The sequence below is a fragment of the Phyllopteryx taeniolatus genome, chromosome 10 (assembly GCF_024500385.1).
Source record: "Phyllopteryx taeniolatus isolate TA_2022b chromosome 10, UOR_Ptae_1.2, whole genome shotgun sequence".
NCBI lineage: Eukaryota > Metazoa > Chordata > Actinopteri > Syngnathiformes > Syngnathidae > Phyllopteryx > Phyllopteryx taeniolatus.
In genome coordinates this window covers 14,029,247-14,056,939 of record NC_084511.1, presented here as the reverse complement: position 1 = coordinate 14,056,939, position 27,693 = coordinate 14,029,247, and the positions used below count along the sequence as shown (strand labels likewise).

Below are 27,693 nucleotides of genomic sequence, written 5' to 3'. Positions count from 1 at the left end.
CAGAAAGTATTAGTCAAACTTGGCTGTTTTGCTCTGACCAAACAATGAGAGGATGCGAACATTCTAATGTTATTGCAAGCCACAGCACTGGCCCTGTGAGGATGAATTTTAAATCTGATTGGTTTAAGACACATTCCCAAATAGTTTAAATTAGATTGGCCAGCACTACTGATTCTGAAGAATTTAGATTTGGCATGGCAGTACAAAAAGGCTGAAGTCTGATTGGACAAAAAGCAAACGTGTAAGCCATACGTGCTGGAAGTAGTGCATTTCCGTGCAATTCGGAATGAAATGTCAACTGAAGCTGCAAAAATTTACCTGCAGTCGATGATTCTTAGTCACTTTAACTATTGCATAACCAGTTGGTCCCAGGCTGGTCAGAATGCAAAAAAAACATTGGAAGTTTTGTACAAACAAGTAATTAAAGTGATGGATAAAAAAACCAAGGCACTATCATCACTGTGCCATTTTAAAAAAATACAGTCTTTTAAACTGGGACAGTCTTCACATATTTGCAGATTTAAATTTGATTTATAAAGTACTGCATGATTTGGCCCCAGCTCCTCTGGCTGAGTTCATCAGCCAAAGAAACAGCTCTGAGCGTGTCACTCGAGGCTCTGTCAGAGGTGACTGTCTCATTCCTCTGCGCAGGAGCACTTTCAGTAAGTCAGCCTGGTCAGTGAGGAGCGCTGGTGAGTGGAACTCAGTACCTGAGGAGGTTAAACTGCTTACAACATACAAGGCCTTCACAAAAAACTGAAAATGTGGCTAGTTAACACCTATAGCTGCCAACACTAAAAGACAAGTATGTTATGTTGTCTTTTTGTTATGATCAAAACAATTATGGTTTTATTCTCTCTTAATAGTATAGTTTGATTATGTATCCTGTATTATATTGTCTTGTAGATGTATTTTACTGCTTTTTTACATCATGGCCAGGGGACTACAGATGAAAACTAGCCTTCTGGCTAATTCTGGCTTTTTTAACCATGTGTACTTCATGTGTTTTATGAAATTGCATTGTCCCCTTTCAAAAATAAACTGATAAACAATTTTAGAGCTACGTTCACACTGCAGGGCATGATGTCCAATGCAGATCATTTGTTAAATCCAATCTTTCTGTGTAGTCGTTCACATTACAAAAGCAAATCTGACTTCAAAGGTGGACGGAATGAACCCACAAAGTGACACGCGTGCACACAAAACACGACATCATGCACCCTGACGTTATGTTGCAAATGCGCAGAAAACAGGCACAGTGTGTTTGCGGAAATAAAGGCAGAGCGGCTGAAGGCTTTATTTAATAGCTTTATTAATAGAATCAGTTTTTTTTATTTCAGTACTTAACATAAATAGTTCATTGTTTGGGATAAACTATGAAGTAAAGCAAGTAAAATGATGAGCAGATATATACGATATTGATACTGTGACATTCTATGTGCATATACATACTTCTTCACTACTTCTCTTTTTTTTTTTTGCTCCATCGCAAAGTATAATGTACATTGGATGCATATTGTTTCACAAGACTCCATAGGTGAGTCACTATCAGCTGTAATCCTGTATTTTCACTGCAGTTGTGAGAGAAGGGGCGTACAGTCGTTGAGTTTTTCCATCTCTTGCACTATTTGAATCAGTCTCTCAACTTTATCTTCGGGAAGCACAGCCCCTGCATTATTCCTGAACTTCTTTCGCAGGCTCTCATCGGTTAGTGGTTTGCGCCAGTGACCATAAAATGTGTCGCAGCGCCCTCTCAGAATGTCTCCCCCGACAAGTGCTACTTGGACTTCACCATACATGCCATCGAAATTGGCAGGGTTGTCATAGGGATGCTCCACACGGACACGCCTCAGCAACTGGAGGAGCTCAGCACGAGCCATGGCTGCAGGGCTGAAGGACTGCACTTTCACCTCACCATCCAAGAGAGCACTGCAAGCGTTGAACTGGAAAGAATGGCGGGCCTGGTGGTCCGACTCTGGGAAAGCCCTGTTTATGTATTTTGAGTTGGGAACTCTGAGAAGGATGGCCTGAATGTGAGCCGAAGACACAGTGCCAGGACCAAAGCCCACAAGGTGCTTGTGCACTGAGGCCGCAGCGTCTGCCACCCAGTGCATGCCCAGATGTGCAGGGAAGCGCTTGAAAGCTATATCCTGCTCTTCTAGCAAGAATACATGGTCACCATCGTTAGGTGATTTCAAATGCTGTGGCTTGTAGTCTTTGTAGAAAGCATTGAAACCAGCAACTCCTTCCACAGCATCCAGGACAAGCCGGCTTGCCTGAAGTCCTTGAGAGGCCAGTATAGCAGCCTCCATCCCCAGGCGGGAGGCATTGCCTATGTGCATGGGTTTGGACTGAGTTGCAGCGTTAGCCATCGGGGCTCCAGAGAGAGACGCAGCAATGGCTAAGGCATGACTGCACTCGGATGGAGTCAGCGACAAGAGGCTAGCACAGGCTGCTGCACTTCCCATTGTCCCCACCACACTGGGAGGGTGAAACCTGGCAAGGATAGACACACAAATACAAGCATGTTGGTATTTCTGTCCAAAGTAGAACTCCTTATATACGCTAAGTGTGCAAAAGTCATAGACCACCGCTTGTGGTCATTGGGTGAGCTGGAGAATGAACATGCACACTCTACACAGGAAGGCTTGTGCTAACCACTATTTCATAATTGTTGTCCATTTACTGTATGTAAAACTGTAAATTAAAAGGAATAATTACAAGCCTGTGCAATGACATAACTGCATTTCATGTTTTAGGCGGTATCTGCAACTGCTGTGCAAAATTTTTTTTTACCTTAATTTTAATTACGTAATTCATAACTAATGTATTCTTAAATTCATTTCATGAAGTCTTGTTTTATTTTACTAATGCAAATATAATTGTATTTTGTAAAATACCATAGCACACCTTTCACTGTGATGCCGTTGTAAACGACACTACAGAGGTCATCACACCAACTATTGACCTGTTTTTCATTTTTGGTGTGTAAAATGTCAAATATTCCCCAAGAAACAGTACTTTTTATGATGATAGTTAGCCTTACAAAACAGCTGTTATCTGTTTTGACCCATGCACCTTTACTCTTACCTCTTGGGAATGTTATGGGCCTCATTAGAGAACCTCATGAGACGTCCCTGGATCTCAATGCCAACATTGAAAGCCAGCAGGAAGTCCAGGCCACTGGGTTTGCCGTCGGCAGGCATCATGTCGCTGAGAGCCAGCACAGCAGGAAGCACAGCTCCTGAGGGATGAGTGGCAGGGTGCCATGTATCATCAAAGTCCATGGCGTGAGTCTGTATCAAAGGAGGAAAAAAAAAAAATCAAATACCTCTCAAATCCTAGATGCTTTTATCGGGGTGTGAAGGAAACTTGAATCATAGGGAAAATGATGGCTTTAAATGATGACTTAAGCTCCTGGTGGATTAGTCAGGAAGCAAAGGAGTATTTGTCGGTTTAATAGTTGGAAATTGAGTTAAGTGAAGTCATGGTGCCATCAACAACTTCTGTAAATAGTTTTCCCCCTAGACTGTCCATTAATGAATGTAAAATGTTGCAGTTTAGTTTGAGGACTGGTGCCTTGGAACATGTCTTATATTTTTGTACGGTTGCAGCTGGCTGTGCTCACCGCCACACCGTTGACAAAAGCTGCCAGTGTTGGCGAGAGCTTGATGCCCTCGGGTCCGTAGACAGAGCTGACGTCATGATGAGCGTACATGAGCTGGGGGAGTAGGATGGAGTCAGGTAAACAGTTAGCGTCATCATCGACACAAAGAAACACACACATACACACACACACACGCAAAATTTAATTTGGTTCATCACTCCTCAGTTGCTAAATATGGTTCTTTGACATTCAGTAAAGACGGCCATGACATTTACTACAAACGATGTAATAACTGAGGATTACCCCGCACTACTCTTTGACTCACCTGTCTGCATGCTGCCTTATTTTAGATAAGACCGATAAAAATGATGTTGAATTTTTTTCCTCAGCCTCACCTGGGAGTGCTGCAGTGCCAGTTGAAAGACATCTGTTGTGCTGCCAATGAGACCAACTCCAATACTGTCCAGCACCATCCTCTTGCTGCGATGAAGGACCACAGGGGACAAGTGTTGAGGCTTCACTTCACTGATGAACTTTCCAAAAGTCGCCGTGACCGTGTCCTCATGGGTGGGGTACTTCAAGACTACATGGGGTAAAAAAGAGGAGTGTAATGGGGAAATTAAGAAGAGGGACAAAGTGGCAAAGGAGTTTTGTTGCTATGACATTACCCTCCACTGCAGACTTGTGCAGTCCTCTGACAACCCACATTGGTCTGATGCCTTTCTGCAGCGGTGAATATATTTTTATTATATTATTATATATGCTTAGATGTTAAACAGGTGAGTAAATGTAATCTGTGTCACACAAATGCAAACAATATAGTTTGATAAGAGGTAGTGAGATAGTGAATGGTATTCTTCATAATCAAATCAAACCAGTAGTTTTGTCATTCCAAACAACACAATTATGGTATATATAACAAAAAATGTCTGAATGTATACCTGTAGGATGGAGCTCATGGCTTCAGTCAGGTGTGTCTTCCAAGTTTTTTTCTTGATGCAGCAGCTTTGTAGTCAGCAGATTAAGAGTGATGCTGATGTTGCCCAGGTGGAGCAGGGACCAGCCTTATATAGTCAAGGATTTACAATAGTGACGAAGGTGGAACAAGGAAGATCACGGATTTTCCACAACACAATATTATCTGGTAAAGGAAGGACTTTCCACAAGTGTGCATGTCATCATTATTGTAATCAACACCACCTTCTTTAGAAGCAAAAGAGGAAGGTGTGGGACTCCATTGAGTTACATGACATCATCTCCCGAGTTGCACAGTGTACAGGATAGTTGTGCTTAGAATTTTCATCAATCCCACCCACCCAACCTCAGGAAGCTATTTATCCATGCCTGGGACAATGTCAACATTTCATCAGAGCATCTTCAAACGGTAGGACCTTATCAACTCTTACATTTTACTAATACAAACCAATGATATACATTCTATGTTATACTGAATGACCACATTGTTGTGTCATGTGTGGTAACTTGCTTCACTGTGGCAGAATAATTCCTTGACAGGCATTCAGTTGTAAAACTACTCTCGGCATTATTGCAAGAAAACACAATTCAAAAACAGTGCTAGTTTAATTGGAAGCTTTTATTCAACTTATCATTTAAAGCGTTTTAATGCAATATATATAAAGTTGAATTGCTTTTTTGTCCAGGTTATGTGTAGTTATTTGTACTGTACTGTGCTGTTTAGAGCAAAAAAGACTGAGATCTCTGTTGTTATGAAATGGGTCAGTTCTGTACAACCAGAGACTGCAGTTTCTGAGATGTGTATTTAGATAACAAAAAGCCTTATACAGTTATAAACCTTAGTGTTACAGACAATTAAGCAAAAGCAAAGCAAATGTTTTTTTATATAGCGCATATAATACACAAGGTAAATCAATGTGCTTTACATGATTAAAAGCATTTTAAAACAAAGAAAAACATTTGTGGACAGCCTGATAGCTAAATGCTGCTTCACCATGTTTGCTTTGGACTCTGTGCTCCACTATTTGACCTGAGTCTGTCGAACTCAGAGCCCTACTGGGTTTATATTCCATTAGCATTTCATTCTTGTATTCAGGACCTAAACCGTTTAGTGATTTATAGACCAGTAGCGAAAGTTTAAAATCTATTCTAAAGCTGACAAGAAGCCAGTGTAAAGACTTTAGAATTGGAGTAATATGCTCTGACCTCGTTGTTCTCGTCAGAACCCGAGCTGCAGCATTCTGAATGAGCTGCAGCTGTTTAATGCTCTCTTTGTTGAGTCCAGTCAGAAGACCATTACAATAGTCAAGTCTACTTGAGATAAAAGCATGGATGAGCTTCTCCTGGTCTGCTTGACACATGCAAGCCTTCACTCTGGATATAAGAATAACAATAAATAGAAATAATATCTTGATATCTTATCAGTGTATCTCTATCTTGATACACTGCTTTATGTACAGTATTTGTATATTTACTTTTGCAATTTATCCATTAGTAATTTTGAGTTGACAGACAATAAATCCCTTGCCCCCCCTTCCTCCCATCTCAACAGATCATATAAATCATGACGAAAATGAGTGGTTTTCCAGCTAGTTTCTACAGTGAGCCGGGTGTTTTAGGCCTACTATCAAATGGAATTAGCGCATTCCTTGTACTTCTCCAGAACTTCAGTACGGCACACTCCGGCATGTCACCACATGGGGTGGAGAACATACTTGCAGGTAAAATGTGAATTAGTGTCTCGACATATCATAGGTGGTAACATGTAAATTGGCCCAACTCATGAGAATTGACCTTTGTTTATTTAGGTGTGCATCTCATCCTGATTGGTGGTATCTGTCAACTGGTGGCAGGCCTGCTGTCTTTCCGAAAATATGATCATCTGAGCGGCACTGCCTTTGTCGGCTATGCCGCTCTTTGGGCAAGTTATGGTGCATCCCGAATCTACTTTGGCGCATTATCCAAGACCCCCTCAGGGCCACACCCAATAACAAACAACATGTCTCTGTTCGCCAACATAACACAATTGAATGCAACAATGGAAATCCCAGTTTGCTATTTATGCTTGTCCCTCAAGGAGTCTGTTATTGCTGGTCTAGTCCCGTATATCCTCCTATCGGCTCTCCTTACCTTTTGTTCAGCCACAGTCAACTATATCATGCCTTTTGTTTTTGGAGCCATCACAGCCAGTTTAATTTTTGAAGCAGCAGCTTTAGTGTCAGGTTCATGGGCTCTTGTGGCAGCCGGGATTTTTGAGTTACTCATCCTGATCTTTGCCATTTACGGCTCAGTAGCACTGCTCATAAAAGGTCTGTCTCAACGTCTAGCCATCAAAGGCTTTGGGACACCTCTCTTTAATGTCCTCCTGCTTGGTACTGCCAGTTCAGCCAATGCCCACAACCCTGACACAGAAAAGAAGAAAAACACAAAGTACGCAGAACCCATGGCCTTAGGTTTCTTCTGTGACACAGTGCCACCATTTATTCTTGCATTTTACAGCTTTGGGTTCATGAAATCTTTTGGTTTGGGAGTTGCCTGGGTGTCAATAATCACAGGTGCACAGCTTTTCTCTAGCTACTACTCCCATCTACGCCAAGACTGCTACCATACGACTAAGTTTGGTTTTCATGCCAATTATTGGCTGGTCAAGGCTTGGGATGAGTTTGTGGCATCTGTTCTGATTGTGGAGGACACCAAAGTCACCTCAGCGAGGGACACAATGGTAGGAAACTGGTTCTTTGTGGTGGGAGCCCTGGTGCTTTGTTGTGGAAGCCTAAGCATGGATGTTCTGGAACTGAGCCACAACATGCTGTTTCTCCTGCTCACCATCTCCACAATCCCTCAGATCTCCCTCAATCACTATTACATATTCTTTGGTATAGCTTGTACCATGTTTACCGGCGCCTCGCTGTATGGTACCTTCTCTCGGCTCATCAACACTACTGCAGAGAAGTCACTTATCATTGTTGGACCACAGCCCATCTCCGCTGCCCAGCTGAAGAGTGTGTTGAACTGGAGCAGGTCCAAACAAGCAAAACAAGAATTACCGTTCCATACCGAACAGTTGTCAGATGCCCTCTTTTACTTGTCAAATGGGGTTGCAGCTCTGTCTGCTCTCCATACAAGTGTACACAGCAGAAATCCTTCATTCCTCCATCTGAATGTCCCTTGGGTCCTCATCCCTGGAGCTGTCATCCAGGCTTATGTCAGTCGGCTGAAAGTCACTGGAGAAAAAACGTTTGGGTCTCTCATTGCGTCTATCTATGTAGCAGTTTGGGCAATGTGGACCTGGTTTAGATTTGCAGGTATGTTGTTCCAAACAACAGGTGAACCCGCCAATATTCTGATTTTCTTGTCAATAATTCTGATCCCAACTTTTGACTTTCTAGGTACCCTACTTCAGCTTTCCACACAAGTCGCTTATGATTTTGCCGCGGGAGCCATCGCATTCCTGGTTATCAATTCTTTCCTCTTATTCGGTGGTAAGGATTACCAAATTATCTTTTGAGGGTTATAATAATGCCATCAGGCAGATTGTAATTCTTTCCATTTATGTCAGCTGCATACAAGAACCTGGTCCTGTTGTTGCTAACAGCAACCATGGAGGTGGTCCTTGTTTGTTTTCTTCTTTCAACTCTGCAGCGATTGCCATACCAACTCGAAAGTGAGTCCAAAAAAAGAGTGTTAGATATTAATTAAACACTATCGTTCATTCATTCATCTTCCGTACCGCTTATTCTCACGCTCAATGTTCATAAATGTTTTGCTTTTTTGCAGTGGCCGTGCTTGCACTCTTTTCCGTCATTTGCACATATGGAGCAATGTCATCATTAGTAAACAGCCTCTTTTCCCAGAGATTACTACCATTGGGTCCTCCATTATTAAAGGTACAGTATTCCCGATTTGTTCTCGTTTCTCTCTTTAAATGCTGTGTTATAAATGACTTAATTTGCTTAAGAAAAATGTGTGTGATTTGTCTAAGAAGCAAGTGAAGCAGGAGACTGTGCCTGAGCTACCGTGCCCTTTGGCAAACTCCCGACTCACCTCTGGGCTTTTGAAAATTGCCAGCATTCTCGAAAAGGGGGGAGTATGCGGTATTCCCACAGACACTGTGTATGCTTTGGCAGCATCCTGCAAGAACGCACAGGCTATTGACAAAATCTATAACATCAAGGTACAAATGAAAAATGATGACTATTTTAAATTTAATCCTCATCAAGCATTTGCCTATTCTTCATATAAATAGTCATATTTTTTATGACATTTTAGGACCGACCAGCAGAGAAGCCCATTTGTATTTGCATTTCTAGTCTGAAGCAGCTGGTGGAAGCCAAACCTCCCTTTAGTCCTCTGCTATGGGAGTTTATGCGGAACGTGTATCCAGGAGGCATCAGTTGCATCGTTAGCAAAGGAGACTGGCTCTTGAAACTGGGTAAACCTGTAAAACAACCCACAAGTGTTCATCTTATCATGCAGTCATCCTCCCACATGTTAAAAGTCGATGCCATGTAGGGGTCGGAGCATCTTATGACCGCCTTGGCACCAGGGACAGCATCATGATCCGAGTCCCTGACCACACTGTGACCTGTCATCTCTGTAATATCACTGGACCCCTCGCTATTACCTCGGCCAATCCCAGTGGAGAACCAGACAGCACCCACCACAGCATGGTCATCGAGTAAGCCCTACAGATGTACAGATGTCACTATGTGCAAGTGCACGTTCAAACTCTGGTCTTTGTTTTGTCTCAGCCGACTGGGGCACAAGATCCAAGGTGTTCTGTGTGATGGGGAGACTAATGAAGTTGTTGCCTCAACAGTGGTGAACTGCCTGAAGATCAATGAGGGTACAATGCAGATTCGTCTCACTTTGTCTTTATTACCATGCCAATTTGAACGAACCTGTCCTTTTGAATCCACAGAGGGCATCACCATTCTCAGGGAAGGCTGCGTCCCTGCAGGACAAGTCAGAGAGATCTTTAACAGAGTGAAAAGCACAATGGCCTGATGGTTGGTTGGTTTGGGGCCCCCCAAATGCTCAGGGCCCCAGGACTGTTGTACCCTCCCTTGTTCCCCCACTCTTCGACGCCCCTGTACAAGTGTAGCCAGCACGCTGTTGAATCCGTATCTGACTGCAGTGTTGTGAAAGGAGTGTTTTAAAATGTGTGCTGTAGTTTTGTTGACGACCAGATCATATGGGGTGTGTAATGTATCTTTAATGCTTCCCTTCTTGTGCAATTGAGCATTTGATTTTCCTGGTGTGTCACATGAACTGTATTTGAAACTACATGGAATAAAATAAATTATGACCTGTTCTGTGTAATGGGTGTTAAATATGAGGAAACAAAGGATGTTGAGGCTCTTGACGAGTATCTCAATGATGTGAAGACTTACGCCAGATAAGAAGGTTAATTTTCACGGTTTGCATTTGCCATTTCAGTAGAGAACGTGAACTCAATCCATCCATTTTATACTCCATATACTCCATTTTATATTCCATACTGCTTACGCTCACTAGGATCGCACGCGTGCTGGAGCCTACCCCAGCTATCTTTGAGAAGCGGGGTACAACCCGAACTAACCGCAGGGCACATATAAACAAATGCAAATGTGCCCTGCGATTGGCTGGCAACCAGTTCAGGGTGTACCCCGCCTCCTGCCCAATGATAGCTGGGATAGGCTCCAGCACGCCCGCGACCCTAGTGAGGAGAAGCGGCTCAGAAAATGGATGGATGGATAGTATTTGCGGGTAGAAGTCTCTCAGCATGAAGTACATTGACTTTACTTTTTATTGCAAATGTGTCAGATTGCAAGGGAATCTTTGGTGCAAAGCCCGTTCAGGTCACCGCATATTTTAAGTTAGCTGGGCCATTCTAAATCTTGTGTTTTTCTGATGAAGAATATTCATTTGTTAATTTGGATGTATGCTTCTTCATCATCATGAAAAAAACACTGTGTCACCAGGCCACCATACCACAGAGAAAACTGGTATCATTCTTTGAGTTTGTTTTCTTCACCTGGAACTGGGTTTTAGTCAAGGTGGAGGACCTTAAGAATCAGTCCACATACACCAGTGAACTGTGATACAAAACCCTTTGGTATCAAATCACCAATAGAAACAAGAAACAGTAAAACTACACATTTTAGACTGGCCTTTTTTTTTGTGGGAAACCTAAGGCATGCCTGTGTAATAGTCAGACTGTCTAATCAGCATCTCGATATGCCAGAAATAGGCATTTTGTGTATATTGAAAAAGTCTTAGATCTTTGAGTTCAGTTCATGAACAAATTGGAACAAAAACAAAAGTGCTCCAAAAGTGCTTTGTATACAGGGAAAACTTTGTTAGGCTTCTGTTTGCTTGGTGTAAATTGATGTTTGGATGAAGAAAACAAGACAGACATGTTTATACATCTGTAAAACACAGTGAGAGTCTAACTAATGTTCTTGGCAGGATGTTGCCCTCGTCAAAGTGTATCCATGTGGTGCAATATGTCAGTGGAACATATTTAGTCCAGACAGACCATTTACTCAATGACGACTTTGAGGAGGAAATGCTGTTTGGAAAACTTTCTTTTAGTCTTGGTGCACTTTAGGTCCCATTTCGGTATTACATAACCATTCATTGTTTATGTAGGTGGCAGGTTACATAGAACAAAATGCGACCTTTCCTTGCAGGGCGTGAGCCTGATTGCCAAGAACAGATATGAGCGTTATTTAAAAAGGCTTAAAATAATATTAAACTGAGGTTTGTTATGACAAAAGATACAATGTCTCTTGCCGAGAACAGGACATTCCTATTTTTGGGAAGGAATTGTTATATTTAATGTCTGTGTGTTTATTATCTGTTTTTCCTAACTTTTACCTTATATGGTGGTGCCTTGAGATATGAGTAACCCGACATACATTACGAGTTTTTTGAGATACAAGCCGTCATCCGGACAATTTCCTGCTTTGACTTGCGAGCATACACTTGAGATATGAGCACTGTATGGTGGCAGGGAACTCAATTCAACTCACTTCACAACAAGTAACAGTTTGGCAAATAGTAAACAATTAATCAAAAAAGAGGCTTCAAACGGTTTATTGTCACTCCCAGGTGAGGTTTATTGTCAAACATAAAACAGAGAATTACATGTGTATTTAAAACAGAGAATTACATGTGTATTTAAAACAAAGACATAGTCTGCTTCGCTTAATGCTAACAAACAATGCAAAATGCCATCGACATGCTAACTGTTAGCACTGATAACATACCATAAACCAGTGCCATAAAAAAATATTTGCCACCTTCTCAAATTATTATTTTTTTGCATAGTTTCCACACTTTAATGTTTACGATTGTCAAACAAATGCAATATCAAAGATTTTTGATTTTAGGGTAAAAATAGCATGGAGTTTTTAAATGGTGATTTTATTAAGGAAAAAGATATTCAAAGCTACCTGGCCCTGTGTGGACAAAGGAATTTCCTCCTAAACCGAATTACTGGTTGGGCCACCCTCAGCAGCAACAACTGAAATCAAGCATTTTCTATAACTGGCAATGAGTCTTTAATATCTCTGGGGACATGTTGGCCCACTCTTCCTTGCAGAATTGTTTTAATTCAGCAACACTGAAGGGTTTTCGAGCATGAACGGCCTTTTTAAGGTCATGCCACAGCATTTCAATCGGATTCAAGTCCAAACTTTAACTATGCCACTCCAACACCTTAATTTTTTTTCATTCTTTTTTTAAGCCATTCAGAAATTGACATGCTGGTGTGTTTCATATCGTTGTCCTGCTGCAGAACGGATAAATATGGGTGGGTTGTGTTAGGAAGGACAAACAAACTATGCAAGTGACTTGCTGTGGCAACCCCAGAAGGACAAGCTGAAAATCACATGTATCAAGTATTAAATTCCAGACTTTTCCAACTTTTCAATGTATCTGCTAGTGTGTGCTTGTGTGTTGTGTATTAGAACACCACACCGTATCTACGTTGAAAATCGCAAGTCTCCTCCCCCAAACCAGATGTCTTTCCGAGTACCAAGACTAACCTTCTAGACTGTACAGTAACCCTGCCCTTTTGATCTAAGCCAAAACGGATAGGCTCCAGCTATATGTTTGCTGTGGTAGGAAAAGTGATTTTTTTTTAAATGGAGGAGGAAGGAGAAAAAGCAGCTCGACGACTTATATGTTGCATAATAAAATACTTAATACAGTATGTAAACTGCAAGACTTGAGGATGACACACAGTCCAGTATCTCGTAGATAAATGTCCTTTGTTTATTTACATCATCATTATACATGATCAACATGAACATCAAATTAACAGCTAGCCATGATGCAATTCTTCACTTGTTCACAACGCTTGTAAGTTTGTTTGTTGACCAATGGCTGGGAACAGTTGTTGGTCTGGGGGAGTGGCATAATATACTCCAGACTGTGTTTGATGGTGACTTTTCAGATTCTGCTGTTGTCCTCTATTGAAGATGACATAATTTCTCTTTCTGGCTGATCGGTTTCAAAAACTGGATTGGTTTGGCCCTGTCTGTGCCGCCTCTGAACCTCCTCGAAAATTTGAAGAACCTTCCAAGAAGACAATGAGTGAAAGTGGTAACATGGCTTAGAGAAAACTAAGAAGAGCAGATATGTAAATTACCTTGGATTTAGGGATAAGACCCACTCTGAAGAAGCCAATGTGTCCTGTTTCAATTTTAGTGCAGTCTACCACAGTGGATGCAATGTTCTCTGGTGATGGTCCATCACATAAAACAGCATCCACCTAACAATGTAAAATGTACATGTAATTTACAAGCATGGCACTAAAAGTAACAACAAATAAAGCTGAAACAGCCAATCAATTAAAGCCACCTCATCTCCGAGCTTGGCATAGACCTGGTTGTGATGGGTCGTGTCTGCTTCTCCTGTAGGGTTGGCTGAGGTCACAGCAACAGGCCCCACCTGAAATTAACACTTATTTACCCTTGTTGGCCCCAATATTAGGTACAATCTATGCCACAGTTATCAAATTAGCCAAATCTGGCCCTCCACGTCATTTTATGTGGCCTGCGAAGGGTTGACACAATTTTTCCTTCCTTTTTTTCTGTTCACAACTAGTTATCCATCATACAAATTTGATCAAATCCAAGGGCAATAATGTGATGGGATGATTCTTCTGATTCCCACACATAACAGACTAGGTAAAGGGCCGATCTCACTGGCCTGGAGACTAGTCTATGACCTGATGGCGAACCAGCAGAGATGTCTCCGCAACATCTCCTTGAGAATAGCTGGGTCGCCAGGGAGTCGCGGTGAATTTGAATCTGTTCGATTTTATTGGCGACCTTTTGTAGACTTATACAAGTCTCCACCAAGTCTCGATATTGCAGAGACTAAAATACACAGGGCTGCACATAAGGTGGTGTATACACTGCAAAGAACACCAGATTCCAGAAGGGCGCACGTATTTGCCCAACAATACATTTTGCAATATAAAGTATGAGCCACAGTCACTATTGCCTGGCTACAGTGGACTAGCTATACACCCTCAGCAGGGTCCTCGAGAGTGCATGGGAGTTTGCCCAACCAGTCTACATTTGTTTTGTGGACTTGGAGAAGGCGTTCGACCGTGTCTCTCTGGGAGTCCTTTGGGGAGTGCTTCGGGAGTATGGGGTACCGAACCCCCTGATATGGGCTGTTCGGTCCCTGTACGACCAGTGTCAGAGTTTGGTCCGCATTGCTGGCAGTAAGTTGGATTCTATTCCAGTGAGGGTTGGACTCCGCCAAGGCTGTACTTTGTCACGATTCTGTTCATAACCTTCATTGACAGAATTTCTAGGTGCAGCCGAGGCGTAGACGGGGTCCGGTTTAGTGGCCTTAGGATTGCATTCCCGCTGTTTGCCGATGATGTGGTTCTGTTAATGTTTGTAATGTTTACGGTGATTTCCAAATTTACAAAAATAAACATTTCAAAAACCAAGGCCATTTTAATACAGAGCTTGTGTTGTTACCCCATTATCTCTGTTTTGGGTGGATGTATGTGAATGCAGGCTTTCTAAGATCTACATTCACTGATTCATTTCCATTTGCCCTTACTAGATCTATGAGGTGGGTGGCCACAGAACAGTCTGGGTTCCTGATTGCAATACTTTGGGGAGTCCCGATGTGTTTGGCAGCATCTCCTAAACCAAAGGTGTCCATCCATGTGCCTGTGTGAGAGAGAACACCAGACAGGCGGTTTATATATAGGAAAAAGAAATGGTGGGCATCAAACACTTTGGATAGTTAAGTACCATTCCTTTGTAATTTATTATATAGTTAAGTACAATTCCTTTGTAATTTATTATATAGACTTCACAACTGAAATAAAATTCAAATGATCTTGCAGACACAACAAAGGAACGCAAGAATTGCAACACCATATGGATTATAAATTGTTTATTTATATTTATACACATTAATTCCTAATTAAATATCATCTAGCCATGCATTTTCTATACCACCTCATTAAGGTCCCAGCTGAGCTTGAACATATCCCAGATGACTTTGGGTGAGAGGCAGGGTACAACGTGGACTGGTCACAAGTCAATCAATGGGCTCGCATTCATTCCAATTGACAATTTAGAGGCTTCAGTTAACCTAAGATGCATGTTTTGAGGATGTAAGAGGAAAGTACCCAGAGAGTAGAAAGAACATGCTCATACACACCTCTAGGTATAACCATGCTTATAGATGACGGCCACGCGGCCTCCATGAAGTCCAGGAGCAAGGGGCTCAGCAGGTGTCGGACTGGGTCAAGCTGCTTGAGGGAGGACAGCCACATGGACATGGGTCGGTCCTGTGCCTCCTTCTTCACCCTATGGCAAAGCACAGCTGTTAGAGAGCAGCGATTCCAAATATACCACATAAACTCAAATAGTAGCCTCTAAAGACTTGGTGCCTCAATTTGTGTTCCCCTCAGGAAAAATCGAACAGATGGAGCCACGTTGGCTTCAAATGGGCCAGTTCTTCTGGTGCATGTGTACAATTTAGTATGATACACTCTGATTTGAATGCCCTTTCCAGCATGTGTGTACAGAGGTAGGGGAATTGAGTCACATGACTTGACTCGAGTCATCAATTTTAGGACTTGGGTCTTGCTTGGAGGGGCACGGTGGGCTGACTGGTTAGAGCGTCTGCCTCACAGTTCTGAGGACCGGGGTTCAATCCCCGGACCCGCCTGTATGGAGTTCGCATGTTCTCCCCGTGCCTGCGCGGGTTTTCTCCGGGCACTCCGGTTTCCTCCCACATCCCAAAAACATGTATGGTAGGTTAATTGAGAACTCTAAATTGCCCGTAGGTGTGAATGTGAGTGTGAATGGTTGTTTGTTTGTATGTGCCCTGCGATTGGCTGGCAACCAGTTCAGGGTGTACCCCGCCTCCTTCCCGATGATAGCTGGGATAGGCTGCGGCACGCCCGCGACCCTTGTGAGAAGAAGCGGCTCAGAAAATGGATGGATGGATGGAGGGCCTTGCTTGGTCTCGTCTGTTTACATTTGAAAATTGGTAGTGTTTGTATTGTTATTGAAAGGAAAGCTATATTTTTGTGTAGCATGAGCCTCATGTTGATGTTTCAGCCATTTATCCATATTTGCCTGCAGGTAGGCGGCTGTTTTGATTTTGGCAAGGCTGTGCCACAGGCTATTGTCTTCCCGGGCAAGGAGTTGTAGCGCACATATCCCATTTTATTGACGGGCTTATAAAATCACCGAGAATATTTATTTTTTCTAGTTGGGAAACACAGGTTTAGCTAACCAATAGCTGGTCAAACATGAACTAAACTTCCATGTCGGTTATGCATTTAACTGAGAAAACAATAAAGTAATAGACAATACAGATATTGTTTTTGTACAGATACTGAGCAAAGTAGCTAAAATACATTATGTTGTCACTGAGCAAGATTGTATGACGACTTCTAACTACTTGCTTAACCCAAGTAATTGCCTTGACTTGCTTGAAATTTAGTGGAGACTTGACTGGATTGATTTTTGCCACAGTGACTTGGGACCTGCTTGAAACTTGAAGGATAAGACTTGATCTATGTTTGTCTATGACACGTGACATTTGGAAACTTAAGCAGGGAATTCTTTCTGCCTCCAAGTGAACTTCATTACTGCTGGTAATGAAGAATCACGACAATAGAAACTGCTAATGGGAGGCACTTGTGCATTCCATTCCCAATAAACGCCTGGCACTCTCTGAGTGAGGACAAACTCACTTGTATGCTTTGACAACTGCATCGGGCCTGTTGCAGGCTGCCACCAGCACGTAGACAGTGTCAGTTGGCATGCCGCATATTCCACCATTCTTCATGATGTCTGCGGAAGAGACGTGAGAGTGCTGTATTATTAAGTTGGTTTTACAGTGGTACTTTGACTTATGAGTTAAATTTGCTGGGTGACTCAATTTATTCATACAGTGGACCCCCGCATACTCGCGGTACCTGCAGATTCACCTATACGTGGATTTTTTCCCCAATGGTTTTCTTTTTATTTTTTTGCATTTTCTTTTATTGGGGGGAGGGTGGGGGGGTAGGGTAACCAAAAACGGGGTTATTGCCGATTTATCCCCATTTATTCAATTATTTTTGGCTTTGACTGTTTGTACTGTTCAATGAATGGCTGAAAGTGCATCGGCGCCTGGACTGTTGCACCCCCATTTCTTTTCACTTCACTCGAGCGGCCCCGTACCTGAAGCTGTCTCGTGACGCACATTATAGCTGGCAAACACAAAGCAAAAAATCTACCAAGCGACTAAAAAAAAATCCCGAGTCAAGGTATCACTGTACAAATAAAAAACCTACAAAAATACATCAAATTCTATTGTATAATCGTACCTGCAATTTGTTGAACAGATGTGGCCTTTTGAGCTGGCAGATGTGGGCAGATATGTGCACCACCCCCAACACCGCTCAGTCTTATCAAAGGTTTCCCAAGGGGGATCTGAGGGGATTGGAAGGTGCTGTTGAAAATGTGAGCTGAAAAACAATAAAAACTGACAAGGCCAAAGATAATGGTGACTCCCATGTCATAACCATAAGGCAGCATGTCAAGCGCATCCAGCAGGAAGCTGATGATGATGAGCTGGAAGGTGAGCGCATAGAGAAACCAGGCGACATTGACAAACAGCGCTGCGGCCGTCACCAAAAGGTTAAACATCAGGAAACCGATAATGCCGACTGCCACGTTAAAACCTCTAACGTCTGCATACAGCCCTCCATATCGTGTCAAGCCCCACACCATCCACATCACGCCGTACAGGATGAAAACGGTGCTCTCGAAGGTTTTTCCTTGGGAGAAAGCGACCGAGCCGCAGAGCAGCTGCAGCGGCCCGCCAGTAACCACCACCCAGGGGATCACCATCACAGACAACGGCGCCCCCTCCCCGACTGTGGCTGTCATAGCGAAAGTAGCCAACACACTGCATGCGTGACCTAATACTTCTGCGTCTGCATATTTAGAGTACCCCAAATGAGGTGCACAGAGGTCCTTGCCATGGGCTCGGAGAGTGAGGCCTCTCATCCTGGTTACTATGGCTTTAAAAAGGTTCTGGCCCTGAGGGATCCTTTGAGTGGAGACCATGTTATATGTTGTTATTAAAAGCATACAAGCAGAGCTGATAAATATAACCGCTTGTACACCCTGACTTCCTTTCTGGAAGAAACCTTGAGGTTGTGAGGCAATGGCTATACAATAAGCCACAAATAATAGATGGTAGAGGGCTTTCAGCAAGTTCTTCTGACAGCTGAACAGAGAGAGGACAAAGAAAAGCACAGAGAAGACGACTGGGAAGGGAATGGGTGAGAGGGGTTCGATGGAGTAGAATGATAGGAGACCACTGTAGCCCTCAGCAAGCTTCAGCACTGCTGTGAATCCGTAAAAAGTAGCAGAGAGTGGGTCCATGGCTCGATAGAAGACCACGCACATACCGAGCTGGAACACGCCAGCTGTCCACAGCCAGGGGACGTGGCCGACGGACACTCGAGGGACCACGCCAAACAGAGGGCAGGCTGACACTGAGGCCGACAGCAAGTTCATCACCACGCCCACTGACACTGCGTCATCACACCCGTGCCGTGTCTCAGTCTTCAGCTTGATGTTTGACTTCGTGCCAGTCCATGGAAGTTCCACTTTCCTGTGAGTAATAGTAGCCAACAAATGCCCTAAACAAAAGTAACCACCCACCAGACAGACAAGAAGGTAGTTTGCAGCCGTGGCAGTCTGGCCGAAACCTTCAGCCGACAGGCTGGCGATTTGATGGGCACAAGCTAAGCTGATGCTGATGGCGATCAGAAAAAAAAGCACATTTCTGACTAGTAGAGCAACGCCAGCGATGACACACAGGGCCAAGGCAAATGCGGCCAAGCCAGGGACTAAAGAGGATCTTAGGTCTTTGGGCTCAAGCACCCCCTGTCCTGTCAGGATGTAGACCACACTGGAGGCACACCACAGGGCCGAGACCGTCAGACACAGGGTTGAGAACAACTGCACTCTGGACAGGATCCGACACACACCTTTAACAAGAAACACATCACAATTTATTATGCAATAGTTTAGACTTTAATAGAGAGAATCAATAGTTAGATACAATTTAGAACAAACCTGCGTAAGCTATGATGGCAGCAGCGATGAGCAGCAGAACCCCCAATGCAGTTTGGGGGATGAAGTCTCTTTTCGGAGAGCTGCCATAGTTGTGTAGCAAAAGTAGGAGGGAACCTAAAGACAACAAGATAAAGCATTTTGATTCAACACACACGCAGTCTGACAGCATTCACACAACAATAAAAGAAGATTTTTAAAAAATGATTCATGTAAATCTCAATAAAAAGAGGAACGCGATGTATATAAAGTAGGCGGCTTAGCACATCTGTCTCCCATTTGTGAGGACCCGGGTTCAAGTCCGGTCTCACCTGTGTGGAGTTTGCATGCTCTCCCCGTGCTTGCGTGGGTTTTCTCCGGATACTCCGGTTTCCTTCCACATCTCAAAAACATGCACGGTAGGTTAACTGAAGACTCTAAATTGCCCGTAGGTGTGAATGTGAGTGCGAATGCTTGTTTGTTTCTATGTGCCCTGCGATTGGCTGGCGACCGGTTCAGGGTGTACCCCGCCTCTCGCCCGAAGATAGCTGGGATAGGCCGAGGATAGTGAGGATAAGACAACATTAGTGTGACCATGTTGATTGAGTACAAGCATATGTTGAATTAATCGTAAATAACCACATATTTTATAATAAGGTTTGATTCTCAGCTTTCGTATGATAATCTGACAAAAAATATTTGTATTAGTTTGCTAGCGTGGATGTGTCATTCAAAGCATTCAGATTTTATATGAACATATTTCTAATAAGGTAAATAACTGGTTCTTTGCTTTCTCATAATACACAAATTCTGAATTCAAATAAAGTAATATATAAAATATTTTGGCAAAAAACAGCATTAGTATGATAGTGTAAATGTTGCATTTTAAAGGGCACAGCATATTCTTGGTAGAAACAAATATGTCAAATGTTTGATTCTCAACATTCATACAATGATCTGAAAAATATGATTTTAGATAAATATATCCATCCATCCATTGTCTGTACCGTTTCATCCTCACAAGGGTCGCGGAGATTTTAGATAAATATAAATAAAATAAATGTATGAAATATGTTTTACCATAAACTGCAATAGTGTGAAAAGAGTTCAATAGAGTGACTTCCAAGCTCCAAATTCATTAATATGTAAAGATTTTTTCAGAGAGCTGTTTTGCAATGTGCTCCAGCTCTTTAACCTTCTATTAAATATTACCATTTAATTCAAATGGATCGGAAACATTTTCTTTGAAGTGTATAAAAATGGCTTACCACCAGAGATGCCCAGTATGCCAACGGACACATGCAGTTGAGGCATTGCAGAGAGAGATGTGGAAAGACGTTCCACCCGGCTGCACTTTATACGGACCTGAGTGACATCATGCAGACATCACACCCACAAATATCATATTACTGGGAAAAAACCTTAAATAATGTACAGCTCTTAAATGGAAACACGAGCTTGTAAAATAGATGTCACATTCAGCCTCGTTAACCTTATTAAATTAACGATGTTTTTTTTTTCTTTTACATTTTTCGTATTCCAATGCAATTATTTTTGTGCTACTTTATTTCACTGTTTTCAATCATTATAAGCAATAACAATAAAATAATAATAATAACATCATAATATTGCTAGGGTAGGAATACTATTGCTACCACTACTACTAAATAATAATAATAATAATCATAATGAAAGTCAAAATTTAGGTTAATGGTTATGTTTCTACACACCCATGTATTTACTGTATTTACTGAATTTATAATACTGAAGCAACAAGAGGAAGCAATAGGAAAAGTGAGCATGAAACAAGAGCAAAACACACAGAATGCTGAAATCATTACACAACAGTTGCATTGTCCATTGGCCACAAGAAACTATGAGGGATGATTCAGCACATTCATGCAGGGCCAGGTAGTAAATGTGGGCTCCTGTGAATGGCATGAGGTCATCCAGGTGGGTGGAGACTGGAGAAGGAAATAAAAGAGAGTGTGCACCTCACAAGTGTCACATCTCCTCTTGGGGAGTGGACTGATTACACACATCGTGCAGACCTGTGCAAGGTGAGACTGCTTTGATGTAATCTCTTTAGCTTTGTAACATTTAGCAGATTAGAAGCCACAAATGGTTATTATTGAGTTAGTATATTTTTCTGGAGTTTTAACTGTGTCTAAAAATATCAATTTCATTGTTTTTTTGTTTTCTTCTTAACGAAAAAGGGTAATCTGAGTTTGGTTTTATACAGTACTTGCTCATCTTAATCATCTTGCCTTTGCACACATGACTCCAAACCTAGCTTCACTTGTGGCAGTCCGCCAGTCTGATGCATTTTTTAATGTACAATAAATAGTGCATATGTTTTACATCATAACCACTAAATGTTCTGTTAAATTGGAGTGTAAAAAAACTCCCCACAGGACATTTTGAATTTAAAACATCACCACGAAAAAAAACTTTGTAAACTGTACCAACACTGTTTTAAGAAACAGTTTAACAGTACTGCAAACAATCCAATACTAAAACAATACAAAACAGTATCTCTCTTGCTCTCATTTGTTTGCCTACTCATCTATCCATTTAACAGTGTAGGATTGTTGATAGTTTTCTCTATCTCTATCCACATGACAAAACTCCTAAAAATGATTAAACTGCAAATTAATGAGGAAAATCTAGAGAAGCTTCTTGATTTGACTTGGTGCAAGTGTACTTTACCATCCAAGTTAAGGCAGGTGAAAAAACACCAATAACATTTTGAAAAGTGCAATGTGTTATGGAATTGTTATTGACCTGAAGCGATGCGCGCGCGTGTGTGTGTGTGTGTTCTTAGGAGCGCCATGGCAAAGCGAGTAGCAATTATTCTCTCGGGCTGCGGAGTCTACGATGGCACAGAGATCCACGAGGCCTCCGCTGTCCTCGTTCATCTGAGTCGCGCTGGAGCCCAAGTAAGACACTCAAAAGACTATTCATATCGACTTTCACACCGACGTGGCGAAAGTACTCACACACTGTACTAAAATAGAAGTGCGTATACAGTGGGGCCTTGAGATATGAGTGACCTGGCAGTCATTCGGATGATTTCTTTGCTTTGACTTGCGAGCGCGAATTTGAGGTAAAAGTGCTGTGTGGTGGCAGCGCCAGATTCTTACCAGATTATTAAAAAAATAAAGAAATAAGATTTTCAAGCTGTTTATTGCCACTCTTAGTTGAAGTTTACTGTCAAACTAAACATAAAACAAAGTTACTCATGCATTTAAAACAGCCACATATCCTTTAGTCTGCTTGCCAATGCTAATATAGTTAATGATTAGCATCTATTTGTCTGTGTTATAACCCTTTGAGCAAAGGATATTTGAAAACAAATGGTACAGGAACAGACATAGAAAGACAATATAATCGTACTCACAGTCATATACTGTATTCTTTAGCCTCTGCAAAGAGTCACAATATGAATCCATCCATCTCTGCACAATAAGTAGTTTCCCTCTATTCAACTCCTTCTGAGAAAAAAGTAAAAAAAAAATTGCTAACACTAAATGAGTATTTTAATGCTAAATTAGCAAATGATAACTTTTCAGAAGACAGAAAACTTTTGAACACCAAAAGTTGGTGGTATTAGGCTATCACAAGACAACGCATTCACTACAAATAACTATTGTAGCTGACAACACCAAACACAAATATTTATTGCAAATAATAAATAAGGCTATGAATGGGGAATATCTTGCTTCGCCAATTCCGCCATTGTCATTAATTATTGATGCTGGTTGGTCATCGATCGTTCGGTCGGTCAATAAATAAAAATCTCAACCATGGTTGACATGATCTCTCTCACTATTTATGTCTTTTTTACGTGGTGTCAGAGGTTGAGAAAAATATACATCCATCCATTTTCTAAGCCGCTTCTCCTCACGAGGGTCGTGGGCGTGCTGGAGCCTATCCCAGCCATCATCGGGCAGGAGGCGGGGTACACCCTGAACTGGTTGCCAGCCAATCGCAGGGCACAACCATTCGCACTCACATTCACATTCACACCTACGGGAAATTTAGAGTCTTCAATCAACCTACCATGCATGCTTTTGGGATGTTGGAGGAAACCGGAGTGACCGGAGAAAATCCACGCAAGCGTGGGGAGAACATGGAAACGTCACACTGGAGGGCCAGAGGCCGGATGCATACCCATGACCTCTGAACTGTGAGGCTGATGTGCTAACCAGTTTTTCACCGTGCTGCCGGCCACAAATATACTTTCAGATATTTAGCCACGCACACATCCATCCATTTAATGTGCTGCTCAACATTGGTGAGAACATGGAGAACTCCACACAGGCGGGGCCGGGGATTGAACCCCGGTCCTCAGAACTGTGAGGTAGGCACTCTAACCAGCCGTCCACCGTGCCGCCTTTCTCCAAACAATTTGTACAAAGAACAACACACCAAGCAAAAGTCAGTCTCTTACTCAAAATCCTTTGTTCATCTCTCAGAAGTAAATATCTATGTCAATGAACATCTCAGTGCCATCAAAATGTCAAGTCTGTCTGTCATTGTGTTCAGATAAGTCAAATTGCTGTTGTCAATACTGTGTTCTCTGGGGCGATGTTCTGATGAAAACATTTGATAACAATTATTTTAAAATGTAAGTTAGTGTATATGAGCAATTGATTGCAAGAGACTGGACAAGATTCTCATTTACACTTGCACGTGCACACATAGCAAATAGATGATGCTCAAGCACGTCCCCTTTTCCCTGAACCGAAAAAAGTGTCCTTTTTGCTGCGGCCTATTTTTTTCTTCATTTACAAATATTTAAAAGAATAATTACCCTCTCTATCATCAATTTCCCCCAAAGTGTTTTGAAATCTGACGAACATTTATTAGAGAATTGTACATATGCTCCCACCTTGCCCGCAGCCCCCCTCCTTCTCCTTCCAAAAACCTGTGAACAGGGATGTCTTGACTTTTTTATATCTACTGTAGAACTCCTTTTAGCTCCTTTGTCAATAGTTGTATTATGGACTGTGTTGATTGTGTAAACACAAATACATACTGCTGTTTTTTTCTTAATTGTACTTTTGTAATTTTTGCGATGGGGTCCCTTTTTTTCTTTTTTAGAGCACCTGCCCCCCAAAATGTCTGTGCTTGTGCCTGACTATTTGTACTGTAATTTGTTGGCAGACCATGTTATTGCAATGCATGAAAGAAAGACAGCCCTGCTTAGCACAAAGAAAAAAATGTGGTCATGTGAACAAAGGGAAACAATGGGTTTCGGACTTTGTTACTTTCCACCGCTGCTTTGAAAACATTTTTTTTTTTTTTGTAGCCATGCATTAATGGGTGAAATCCCTCCTCCAGGCACAGATGTTTGCACCAAACCAAGATCAGATGCATGTTATCAATCATTGTGAGGGGAAGCCTTCAGATGGCAAAAGAAACGTCCTGCAGGAGAGCGCCCGAATTGCCAGGGGTGACATCGTGGATTTGGCCAAGTTAGATGTTTTAGCGTTTGATGCTGTCATCATCCCTGGTGAGATTTCATCATTTGCATTCTGCATTTTATACATACAGTATCTCATCTGCTGGTCAGTGACCATGTGAAAGGTTGTTTGTCTCTATATGTGCCTTGTGATTAAATAGAAAACCAGTCCAATTTAGGACTGTAACAATACACCAAAGTTAAGACTCAATTCGTATCTCGATTTCTGACTCACAGTGCGATATACGGATAGATTCTTGAGACATCAATTTAAAAACACCATTGTAGAAATTCATGCATATAATAGTATTTTAAATGTATAATATATTATATGTATTATATTAATTTATTCAAGAAAATATTGCATTTGTTATATTTATAATATATAGACTTGATCAATATAATAAATAGAATTGGCAGAGTAGGCTGCCTGTGTTTTCTTCTGTGTCCCTCTTGAATTCATTTTGGGATGGTCAAGTGGGTTAACACTTTTGATGAAATTTGATGAAATAATGAAGAAATTCTATATTCTGGTGCTCTTGTTCAGGTGGTTTTGGTGTGGCAAAAAACCTCAGTGATTGGGGAATGAAGAATAAGGACTTCACCATCAAGCCAGAGGTGGAGAAGACCCTCAAGGATTTCCACAAAGCGGGAAAGCCGTTGGCCATGTGCTGCATCGCTCCAGTCCTTGCTGCCAAAATCCTGCCTGGTTGTGAGCTCACAGTGGGCCAAGACAAAGAGAGTGACGTGTGAGTGACTATATTCGACATCATCACAGTAAATGCGGCATCGTGCAAGTTTGAAAAAGTTTGCTCTCGTCCTTCTCAGGTGGCCGTACGCCCAGACGGCCGGCGCCTTACAGGAGATGGGCTGCAAGCATGTGAATAAAGAAGCGGAGCAAGCGCATGTCGACGTCAAACACAAACTCGTCACCACTCCGGCTTTCATGTGCAATGCTCCCATTCACAAGATCTTTGATGGAATCGGCGTCATGGTTAAAGAAACACTGAAACTTGCTTAAGAAGTCTCCACATTCATTTGTGTGTGTACTGCTTTGACTCTGACTATCTCCAAAATAAATACAACCTGTTACTGAAACATTTGAGATGCATGGGAATTTTCAACATACATGTTGCTAACCAAACCATTGATTTTATTTAATTATTATTAGGGGGTTTACATAGAGCCTTGTGTTCCGATTATAATTGGTTTAGAAGCCTAAACCAAATGAAAATGCTCCATATAAACACATCAATTGGAATAAATGCTAATATAAAAAGTACAAGTACTTTTACAGAAAAAAATGCACCTGTAATTTTTTTTAGTACACAGTAGTTGTCATGTCATAAACCTGATAACCCATGGCAAAGATTATACATCCTGTGCTTAACGCTCACAAACAACTCTAAAATAGGAAATCCACTGTCACCATGGCATTGATAAAAGTCTTTATACTGTCACAGTGATTTTAAGAACAATGATGCTTCCATCCATCCAATTTCCGTACAGCTTATCCTCATTCGGGTCGCGGGTGTGCTGGAGCCTATCTCAGCTGACTCGGGGCGAGAGGCGGGGTACACCCTGAACTGGTCGCCAGCCAATCGCAGGGCACATATAAACAAACAAACATTTGCACTCACATTCACACCAATGGGCAATTTCGAGTCTTCAATCAACCCGAGGCAGATGTGCTAACCAGTCTGTCACTGTGATGAGAGCCATTCAGCCACCTGGGATGACCTGACGGGCCCCGTTCTCTTTCAGCGAAACATCTAGATCCAGCCACACAGACAGAACGGGTCCACCAGCAATACCCCAATACCTGTGGACACCATTTACAGACATCAGAACCACCACTATCAGGTACAAATCTGCGATGAATTTAGAGTCTTCAAGTAACCTACCGTGAACTGCAATAAAATTAGGGTTAGGTAGGTTGAAGAAAAAAAACAAAAACAACTAAAGTTTTTTAGCACTTGCAAGATGCGAGGGTGTTTTGTCAGGGCCATCACCCAAGGATACTGAAGGTGAACATTATGGAGGTTGTACTGAGTGTATTCTTCACCTGGTGACAAAAACACAAAGACAATCACAATATTCAACTATTATGTACAGAACTACGAGTAAGTCTTATTTATTTATTTTACCAAATTCTCTCTCTTGCTCAGAAAAAGCAAGCCGTTAGCTCGACGTCGGTCAACACAGGCACGCCCGAGAGGAAGCCCTGCTTCCCGTAGGTTTCCTGAAGCTTGCTTGTTGATGATGTCACGTCTGCTCGTGTTCCATTTGCAGCAAAAATAAAGACTGTTCCATGAACTAGTTTATGTATGTATGATTACACATGGCCCATCTACACTGAAGGGAAAGATCCCTACACACTACCTTTTCTTTTCTGACCCATGTCAACATGCAATGTCCAATTTAACTCCATGTACTTTGTACTTTAGTGGAGCAGGCAACATTTAGAGCATAGCAATTGAAATCCACAAATACCTGCTTAATGTCCAGTCTTCTTTGCAGGCTCTCGGGTAGTGCTTTTAAGTGGAACTCCATGTCAGGGCATTTTATAATGTAGTGTGAAACGGATGGAAATGGATCTATCATATATAACAGGGGTGTCAAACTCATTATTGTAGTTATGATTTCCCTCAGAGGGAAAATCATATTATTACTATTACACAACATATTATTACTATTACACAACAAATTGAGGGATAACTAGTTTTGAAATCAGAAGACAAGGATAATAGTTTGTTCAAGTATTGTTTAAGTTACTGTCGAAGAAGGGTCTGGTAACAGAAAAATGCAATATCTCAACATTATTGTTTATTATTATGACAATTTGGAATTTGGGTAAAAATTTTAGCAAAAATCACAGAAGATGACGAGCATGATTTGCTTTTGCGGGCCACATAAAATGATGTGGCGGGCCGCATCTGGCCCCCGGGCCTTGAGTTTGACACCTACGATCTATAAGATGAAACTCTATCTGATGAGCTATTCATTCCCCCTATTCTGACAGAACAAATGACTTGTAAGAGGAAACTCCA

General features: G+C 41.9%; 4 protein-coding genes across 7 annotated transcripts; 2 read left to right on the top strand and 2 right to left on the bottom strand.

Moving 5' to 3' along the window:
* Window positions 1–905: 905 nt before the first annotated feature.
* Window positions 906–4,646, bottom strand: irg1l (immunoresponsive gene 1, like). 2 transcript variants are annotated; one of them, XM_061787387.1, is made up of 6 exons: window positions 4,549–4,617; window positions 4,276–4,330; window positions 4,003–4,190; window positions 3,629–3,721; window positions 3,091–3,296; window positions 906–2,496 (listed from the first exon to the last, which is right to left on the bottom strand). In XM_061787387.1, exons 1-6 carry the CDS (start codon window positions 4,564–4,566, stop codon window positions 1,569–1,571), a joined length of 1,488 nt encoding a protein of 495 aa, XP_061643371.1. In that variant the 5' UTR covers window positions 4,567–4,617; the 3' UTR covers window positions 906–1,568. The 2 variants fall into 2 exon arrangements, with proteins under 2 accessions (XP_061643371.1, XP_061643372.1); XM_061787388.1 differs by lacking the exon at window positions 4,276–4,330 and having other exon boundaries at window positions 4,549–4,646.
* A 208-nt stretch (window positions 4,647–4,854) lies between these two features.
* On the top strand, window positions 4,855–9,882 carry si:ch211-153b23.3 (uncharacterized). Of its 2 annotated transcripts, XM_061787385.1 has the most exons (11): window positions 4,855–4,991; window positions 6,135–6,303; window positions 6,391–7,887; window positions 7,972–8,064; window positions 8,142–8,246; window positions 8,360–8,469; window positions 8,568–8,756; window positions 8,852–9,014; window positions 9,095–9,260; window positions 9,334–9,428; window positions 9,504–9,882. In XM_061787385.1, exons 2-11 carry the CDS (start codon window positions 6,147–6,149, stop codon window positions 9,587–9,589), a joined length of 2,661 nt encoding a protein of 886 aa, XP_061643369.1. In that variant the 5' UTR covers window positions 4,855–4,991; window positions 6,135–6,146; the 3' UTR covers window positions 9,590–9,882. The 2 variants fall into 2 exon arrangements, with proteins under 2 accessions (XP_061643369.1, XP_061643368.1); XM_061787384.1 differs by having other exon boundaries at window positions 6,391–8,064.
* A 2,939-nt stretch (window positions 9,883–12,821) lies between these two features.
* On the bottom strand, window positions 12,822–20,512 carry si:ch211-153b23.4 (uncharacterized protein LOC335392 homolog). The gene is made up of 9 exons (XM_061788495.1): window positions 20,445–20,512; window positions 19,201–19,314; window positions 17,436–19,112; window positions 16,818–16,917; window positions 15,269–15,417; window positions 14,657–14,769; window positions 13,433–13,522; window positions 13,221–13,343; window positions 12,822–13,147 (listed from the first exon to the last, which is right to left on the bottom strand). Exons 1-9 carry the CDS (start codon window positions 20,488–20,490, stop codon window positions 13,022–13,024), a joined length of 2,538 nt encoding a protein of 845 aa, XP_061644479.1. The 5' UTR covers window positions 20,491–20,512; the 3' UTR covers window positions 12,822–13,021.
* Window positions 20,513–21,099: 587 nt separating this feature from the next.
* On the top strand, window positions 21,100–25,741 carry si:ch211-153b23.5 (uncharacterized protein LOC321177 homolog). 2 transcript variants are annotated; one of them, XM_061788496.1, is made up of 5 exons: window positions 21,100–21,236; window positions 22,001–22,115; window positions 24,523–24,694; window positions 25,191–25,392; window positions 25,472–25,741. In XM_061788496.1, the coding sequence occupies exons 2-5, from the start codon at window positions 22,008–22,010 to the stop codon at window positions 25,662–25,664; spliced, it is 675 nt and encodes a 224-aa protein (XP_061644480.1). In that variant the 5' UTR covers window positions 21,100–21,236; window positions 22,001–22,007; the 3' UTR covers window positions 25,665–25,741. The 2 variants fall into 2 exon arrangements, with proteins under 2 accessions (XP_061644480.1, XP_061644481.1); XM_061788497.1 differs by having other exon boundaries at window positions 21,181–21,236; window positions 22,004–22,115.
* Window positions 25,742–27,693: the final 1,952 nt, after the last annotated feature.

What these genes read in the sequence shown, in the direction of transcription:
- irg1l (XM_061787387.1), bottom strand. An exon ending in GCACAAGTCTGCAGTGGAGG is followed by an intron (nt 4,191 to 4,275) that starts GTAATGTCATAG and finishes TACCCCATGTAG; the next exon opens with TCTTGAAGTACCCCACCCAT. An exon ending in CTTTTGTCAACGGTGTGGCG is followed by an intron (nt 3,297 to 3,628) that starts GTGAGCACAGCC and finishes CCTTTGATACAG; the next exon opens with ACTCACGCCATGGACTTTGA.
- si:ch211-153b23.3 (XM_061787384.1), top strand. Translation starts at nt 6,147, where the DNA reads ATGACGAAAATGAGTGGTTTTCCAGCTAGTTTCTACAGTGAGCCGGGT. An exon ending in GGTGGAGAACATACTTGCAG is followed by an intron (nt 6,304 to 6,390) that starts GTAAAATGTGAA and finishes TTGTTTATTTAG; the next exon opens with GTGTGCATCTCATCCTGATT. An exon ending in TGGGTCCTCCATTATTAAAG is followed by an intron (nt 8,470 to 8,567) that starts GTACAGTATTCC and finishes TTGTCTAAGAAG; the next exon opens with CAAGTGAAGCAGGAGACTGT.
- si:ch211-153b23.4 (XM_061788495.1), bottom strand. Translation starts at nt 20,490, where the DNA reads ATGCCTCAACTGCATGTGTCCGTTGGCATACTGGGCATCTCTGGTG. An exon ending in CCACCCACCTCATAGATCTA is followed by an intron (nt 13,523 to 14,656) that starts GTAAGGGCAAAT and finishes TGTTAATTTCAG; the next exon opens with GTGGGGCCTGTTGCTGTGAC. An exon ending in ATGCCAAGCTCGGAGATGAG is followed by an intron (nt 13,344 to 13,432) that starts GTGGCTTTAATT and finishes TTACATTGTTAG; the next exon opens with GTGGATGCTGTTTTATGTGA.
- si:ch211-153b23.5 (XM_061788496.1), top strand. Translation starts at nt 22,008, where the DNA reads ATGGCAAAGCGAGTAGCAATTATTCTCTCGGGCTGCGGAGTCTACGAT. An exon ending in TGATGCTGTCATCATCCCTG is followed by an intron (nt 24,695 to 25,190) that starts GTGAGATTTCAT and finishes GCTCTTGTTCAG; the next exon opens with GTGGTTTTGGTGTGGCAAAA. An exon ending in CAAGACAAAGAGAGTGACGT is followed by an intron (nt 25,393 to 25,471) that starts GTGAGTGACTAT and finishes CGTCCTTCTCAG; the next exon opens with GTGGCCGTACGCCCAGACGG.